Source organism: Theobroma cacao, chromosome 7 (assembly GCF_000208745.1).
Source record: "Theobroma cacao cultivar B97-61/B2 chromosome 7, Criollo_cocoa_genome_V2, whole genome shotgun sequence".
NCBI classification, from domain to species: domain Eukaryota; kingdom Viridiplantae; phylum Streptophyta; class Magnoliopsida; order Malvales; family Malvaceae; genus Theobroma; species Theobroma cacao.
The window spans coordinates 14,717,881-14,724,904 of record NC_030856.1 but is presented as its reverse complement, the minus strand read 5'-3'; the positions used below and the strand labels follow the sequence as shown (position 1 = coordinate 14,724,904).

General features: G+C 31.9%; 1 protein-coding gene across 1 annotated transcript; it reads right to left on the bottom strand.

Annotated features, from left to right (window-relative positions):
- LOC18594862 (rust resistance kinase Lr10) lies at positions 2,248 to 3,646 on the bottom strand. Its single transcript, XM_018124107.1, has 2 exons — positions 3,491 to 3,646; positions 2,248 to 3,316 (listed from the first exon to the last, which is right to left on the bottom strand). Exons 1-2 carry the CDS (start codon positions 3,558 to 3,560, stop codon positions 2,580 to 2,582), a joined length of 807 nt encoding a protein of 268 aa, XP_017979596.1. The 5' UTR covers positions 3,561 to 3,646; the 3' UTR covers positions 2,248 to 2,579.

Here is a 7,024-nt window from a genome sequence, read left to right as displayed (position 1 = left end):
CCTTGGAAGTAAGCAACTGATCTCATAAGTTGAAGTATGCAAAATACTTGGGGATAGTATGTGGGTGCTTGTTAAGGGAACAAGTTCACTAAACATGACCTGCAATGAGAGTTCCATTTGGTATTTCACTCGAGTGTTTATGCAAATGCTCTCATGTGTCAGTAGTGTAAGTAATCCTTTGACTTGTAATATCGAGTCATCTTATATATGACTTGTCATGCTTTGATTTCACCCTCTAAAAGTAACTAAATGCTTAAATAGGGTGCTTTTGGATATGATATGAAGCATGCGAAGGTGGATGAGTAGTCCAAAAAAGGTTTATCACCCCAAGTGATTTGAAGGGGATATATCTCACTTGCTCCTAACTTATATTGACAATGTCCTTGGTCGAGGCGATCCTGATAGATCTTAATAGGTCAATATGAAGCTTTACAACTAATATGTGATGTCATAAGTAAACTCCAAGCCATGCTTCATGACATATTTTGGATATTTGATGAATAGGTCGAATCACAATGAGATATGGTACACTAAAAGGCTAGTCAAATCATATTAATTCTCCTAACATTTGGGTGGTTATGATGTATTGCCAAATGCCACTCATGATATACAAATATAAGTAATTGGATTAACTCATATTTATTGCCAAAATGTTGGGGGCCTAATGGGTCACACACAATAAAGTGACAATGTGAAATTAAAATGGGATTTGTACTTAATCAAAAATTTTGGACTTTCCAATATAGACTTAATTAAATGGTTTAATTAAGTACAGAGATTAAATTGTAATTAACCAAAAGTTGGATCAGTAATTTAACCTAACTATAAATACTTAAATGTGAATGTTGCACCGTATGAGAAGAATTGGAGATGAGAAACACTTGACAGAAATCGAAAGTGCTCCCTAAGCCTAAGAAATGTTTTTTTTATGAGGGTTCCAAGAATCATTTTTCTTTGTGATCTTTACTACCAAATCAGATTCTTTGAAAGATGAGATTTATGAAATGTTGTCCATTAGCATCGCTTCATGGCATACACAAAATCCCTACCTTGAAGAAGGCTTTCATTTGTCACTTGTGTGGATCATCGTTAAAGGTTGAACACATGGATAACTTTGGTTTGGTACAACCAGGCTTTGGAGTGTAATCAAGAAAAGGGGTCATGATTTGTGATTTGTGGAAATCACTATTAAAGGTATGATTTTGATTATTTGCTTTTATGTATGAATGTTGATATGATCAAATGCCAAAACAAGTGATCCTATAAAAGTTTTTGTTTTCTATGTTTATTTGCGATGTGCTATTCAATTTTAATTGTTAATTTTTTAAATTTTGTTCTTTTCTCTAAGTATGGCCGAAATCTAACATGCTCTTCTAATTGAACCATCAAATTTTAACCTTGTTAATTCATACACTCAGTGTTAAGTTAAAGAAAGATATATTCATTTATCTATGAGAAAAAAAATCAGCTCCATGTGTGTAATGTAAAACGTTAAATAAAGTAGCAAGAAGTTGATTGATTTCGTATAAATTGTCAATTCCTGAAGTCATTATCCAAGTCCCTAACGTTACAAGCCTGAGTTGTTGCGCCACGTTTCTCTCCTATCTTGGACTTTTCTCAACATTATTAATGAATGAAGACAGGTCCAGAATTGTTCCATTTTGAATGCACCCAAGGATTTGTCAACAGTTTCCGGATTTTTCCATACTCTTTCCGGTAGGGACACTAGTGGTCCAATTCCAACTTGATAGCTCAAGACCTTTAGAAATTTCCTTATAATTTGGGAAATATGTTGCTTTTATTAATTTCGTCTTCTTTTTTATAGCATTACTTTTAACAAATGTTTTCTTCATTCAACAAATTCTTTTTTATAGCATTTGAAAAAAAGTAAATATATTAAAATTTTGTTTTCAACGGCAACAATGAAAGTTAGGATTTGCCTTTTTGTCTTCTTGAATCATTAATTGTCAGTAAAAACCAAATAGGATGATAATGAAGACTTAGCTTCATGCTTTTTGTTTATTTTTTTTTAAATTCCTTATCCAATTGTTTTTTGACATATTGCAAGGTAAAAAAAGAGTAAATGCAATTTTTATGTGACAAGTTTTATTGGCACATTATTGTCATGTGGCATTGATTTCAGCAAAATGACACATGAACATCTTACATGGCAAATGATGGTCACTGTACTGTTGCTTAATGGAAGATAGTCATCAGCTAATGAGAGGGGCATAATAAAACATAGAATAAATAATAAAACCAATCTGTTTTAGAATAAATAATAAGCATTAGGTGTCCTTTCAATACGTCCTAACAATGTTTTCATAATATCTTAAAGCGTGAGAATAATACATGAATTGAAGACGATAGAGTAGTAATCGACTTTATATAATTTAATAACGACGAAAATTACTCAATTATAAGAAGTTGCATACTGAATCTCATGTTGTCTCACGATTGTTGTATCATTTCTGTCATCCTCATCATAACCTGTTGCTGAAATTGAGTTGCTAATCATGCACGAAGGTACATTAGGTGATGAAATCAAATGCAGAAATGGATTTGGAGGAGTTGCAGCTTCAGCTCCACCCTCTAAAATCTTCAATCTTTGGACAAAAGTTAGAATCAAGCAAGACATTTGCAGGTTTAATATCATAATGGATTATTCTCCCATGGCTGAAATGATGCAAATACTCAAGTCCTCTAGCTGCCCCAGTTGCAATCTCGTACAACTTGTCCCACTCAATATTATGTTTCTTTTCAAACAACAGCTTGTCAAGCGATCCATTTTCCATGTATTCATAGACTAGTGCTTTGGTTTTTGCCTCAAAGCAGAAGCCATAAAGCCTCACTAGATTCCGATGATAAGTTCTTCCTATGGTGTTAACTTCAGCCATGAATTGCTCTTCAATTCTCTTGTCTATGCCCTGGTTGTTAAGTACTTTAACAGCAACCTGCCCTCCATTAGGAAAATGTCCTTTGTAAACTGCTCCATACGCACCTTCACCTAATTTGGTAGAGTAATTTGATGTGAAAATTTCAAGTACTTGAGATGAAAGCCTGGCTGGTTTTTCTTGGAGCATGTGCTCTATGAACCTTTCTACTGTTTGTTTCTCTAATCCTGTTTCCTCATCCATCGCTGCCACAACATGTGGCCCTGGTTGTGTGCGGTCATAAGCCAGCAAGTTCCTCAACGTTCTTGCCAACTCCTTAGCCGTCTCTGTTTCCTTGTCCTGATTCTCTATTTTCTCTTTCTTTTTCTGATTCTTCAGTATACGAGATATGATTCTAGTAATCAGCCCAAAACCAAATAAACCTGGAATTTTTGTTAAGAGGACATCATTTCTAGTAGAATTCAACAATAAATAAGAACAGAATGCTTAAAATTTTATTTTCTTTTGATGAAAGAAGGCTTAAAATTCTCGAAAAATAAATTGGGACATATATATGTTGCGCAATAAATTTTGGATATTAGACCAAAATTTCTCACCTCCCGCCACTGAAAACATAATTATTACAGGCTTTGACGTAAAAAACTTCGAAGCTTGCGTATTGTCCATTAACAAAATGGCTTGGAGAAGTCTTCAGAGATAAGACGAGGGCTTGAGTCGGTGGAGTAGAAAGTTTGCTTTCAGACCAAAGGAAGTTATAAACTTGCGATTGCGACGATTTTTTGATAAGTCAAAACATACCGTTCAAGTGTTTATTTTTAAAATTATGTAATTTTATTATTTAATGTCAAAATTATAATTGTTAAATCGAGATAGGTATTGTGTATCCAAATTTTATTTTTTTGTATAGAATATCCTATCGTATCATAAAATATGATAAAAATTTTATAATTAATTATCAATAAAATTTATACATATAAAATAAAGAAAAATATTTAAAAATATTATATTTTGAGCAGAATTGAAGATTATAGGGCATAAATTGAAAAGATGATTATTTTTTATTTTAAACTTTCAACATATTCCTTAATAATATAGATTTTTAAATAAAATATATATTTTTTATATTAATCTAGTAATAAAAAAATAAAAAACATTTATCCTATTAGAATTAAAAGGGAATTCAATTTTTTAGTTTTTTTTTTAAATTTAAAGATTGAAACTTATAAATATAATTTTTTATGTTTCAACTCAAAAAAAAATAAAAAATTAATTTTTAATAATTAATTAAAATTAAACTTATAAAAAGTGTATTGATTGTATCGTATGCTAACATACGTATCGTGTATTATACAATACGTTTTTGATACTGAATCAAATGTGATGCAACCATAAATATGTATCGTTTTATATTTGTATCGTATCATATGATAATGATAAATTTGACTCAAAATAATAATAGTTTTAAAGTTTATAAAATTATATGAAAAAAATAAATAAAAGATAACCCCAAAACGCAAAAAACTCCAATTTAAAAAAAATATTGGATAGCTAATAATAACCCTCATCCTAGAATTAAAAAAAAAAAAAATCTAATTCCAATTATTGAACTTTGACTTGGCCATCTATGTCCGAGTCCAAAACACTAACGCGTCCACGACCTAACCTGCCCAAGACACACGAGTCCAAGTTACAAGTAGACTTGGACCTCATATTATAATTTTTACAAATTAGGATTGCATTAGATTATCACACGAGTTCATGTGTTAAGTCAATTCCAATTCGGTTCATCCAAATTCCAACCCTATGTCTTACGTCTCTCCTTTTTTGTTCTCTTAAACGAAAGCTTCCTAACCACAAGCTAAAAAAAATCTATAATATTTTAAATTATTTTAACTATTTTCAAATTTGGTTGATTGGAAATCAGTATATTTACGTCTTGATATTTCTACAAAATTAATCTTAATTATGTTTCTCAAAATTACCTTGATATTTTATTTTATTCTCATATTATCAATTTGAGTAGTTTACTTCAATTTGAAATTATTTTATTCATTATTTAATCTTCAAAATTACTCAATGATCCTGAACTCCTTTCTCCCTCTCACCTTTGTAGACACCTCTAAAATAAAATGATAACAAAATATAAAATACAAAATAAAATAAATTTAAAATTTTTTTTAAAAAAGAAAAATGATGAAAATGAAATGATGAATGAACAGGAAGGGACTGAGCGTGTGCTCAGCCCCTTTCCCAGTCCATCATTAGAGGGCAGGGAAGCCCTTGAAAGGCAGCCGGGTTTTGAGAAGGAGTGGTCACCTCTGGTTACCAACTCCTCCAATTTGCTAGAGCATTGTGAAATCATGCTCAGAAGGGCATGATTTCACTTTTGGATTGTCCAAATTTTTGGACAATCCAGTTCTTAAAAAGGGGGCAAGAACCAGAAACCAAAGAAAAAAAAAACGATTCAAAAAAATAGAGAGCCAATCGGTCAAACAAAAAAAAAACCAAGTTCAAACAACCAAAAAAATCACAAGATCAAAATCCAAAAAAAAAATCCTAAATCTATCAGCAAGCTACCTAGCCACAAGCAAAAATAAAAACAAACAAGTATCCAGAAACAAAGCACAAGAATATATATACAAAACAAAAAAATGAGAGGGGGCAGTGGGCTAGGATTTGGATTCGGGTTTGTTTGAGTGAGGGAGATTGGTGAGCTTTGAGGGAAGGGTTGGATCTTTGGAGTGTCGACTAAAGGAGAGTGGAAGCCAAGCTTTTCGGGGTCGGTACACCAGTCACCGACAAGGGAAAGGGTAGACCCGATTGGGTAGCCGTCGGCGGAGGCAGGGAGTACCAGATCCGTCGATCGGAAGGAAAAAAGGCTTCGAGGGAGAGAGAGGGGTTAAAGTTTCACCGGTCGACGGTGAGGAAAACGGTGGAAGTGACGGTAACGGTGAAAGAGGGAGAAGGGAAGCTGTCGGTGGAAGGTTTAGAGAGAAGGCAGAGAGGAAGCTTCTAGAGAGAGAAAGGAGAAAGTGAAAATAATAGAAAAGGCCAGAAAAGGGGGTTTTTATACCCAGGTGTAAGGGAACGAAACGGCACCGTTTCAGGGAGTGGGGAAACTGAAAGGAACCAGGCCTAAACGGCGCCGTTTCGAGTGTCCCCACAGGCACCAAACAGTGCATTTTGGGTTCTGCATTGCGGGCTTTAGGAAGCAGACCGAGTGTAGCAGATTTAGGCTTCTGCGAGCCACTGAGTTGGGCTAATCCGAGCCCAAAAAGGTATAACCCATTCTCCTCGGTTTGGGCTCATTCCAATTAATTTTGGGGTAGCCCATTTTGTTAAATAAATTACATTTTTTTTGATGTTATGATTTAAACCATATTAGGAAAAATTATTTATATATGTATATATATATCATGAATGCTTCTTTAAAAAAAAATAATAATGATGGTAATAATAAAAAATAATAGTAAGGATGCATAGTTTAGAAGAATATATATGTATATATACAAAATAAGTAAATAAAATAGAAAGAAAATTCATAATAGATTTAGTTTTCTTTTTTAAAAAATATAGTAATAATGATAAGTAAAAAAAAAATGAATGAAATGATTATTTGAAAAATTTGACCTAAGAAAGGTAAAGAGTTGCCTCTTTTAAGTGGGATTTTTTTAAATGCGAAGTTCGAGACGAATTTTCACCGAAGCGTCGAGATAAATCCGAATTCTAAACTTCAAAACTCGTTAAGTCAAATAATCGTTGTTAGAAAAATGATATATATTAAAAAATTTACATAATATTGTATTTAAATTTAAATTAGTTAATAAATATTACTAAATAAAGTTAATTTAACCGTTTAAAACAAAAAAAATTAATTGTTTATTTGATAAGTTATATAATCAAGTAAAATATTAATCAAAAACGTTAATTAAAGGACAAAACAAAAGTATAAAAAAATAAAAAATAATAATAATAATAAATCAAATAAATAATCCATGAAAAAATAACAAATGATAATAAACATATAAATAAAGTGATGGATTATTAAATACATAGTTGGGTGAATTATGAACCACCTAAGTCAATAAACGCGTGCATGTAGACATAGACATTTTATCCTGTCATAGCAC

Bases quoted from the DNA above. Each gene is read 5' to 3' on its own strand.
- LOC18594862 (XM_018124107.1), bottom strand. From the start codon at position 3,560: ATGGACAATACGCAAGCTTCGAAGTTTTTTACGTCAAAGCCTGTAATA. The intron at 3,317-3,490 runs GTGAGAAATTTT...CAAAAATTCCAG, and splicing joins TATGTTTTCAGTGGCGGGAG to GTTTATTTGGTTTTGGGCTG.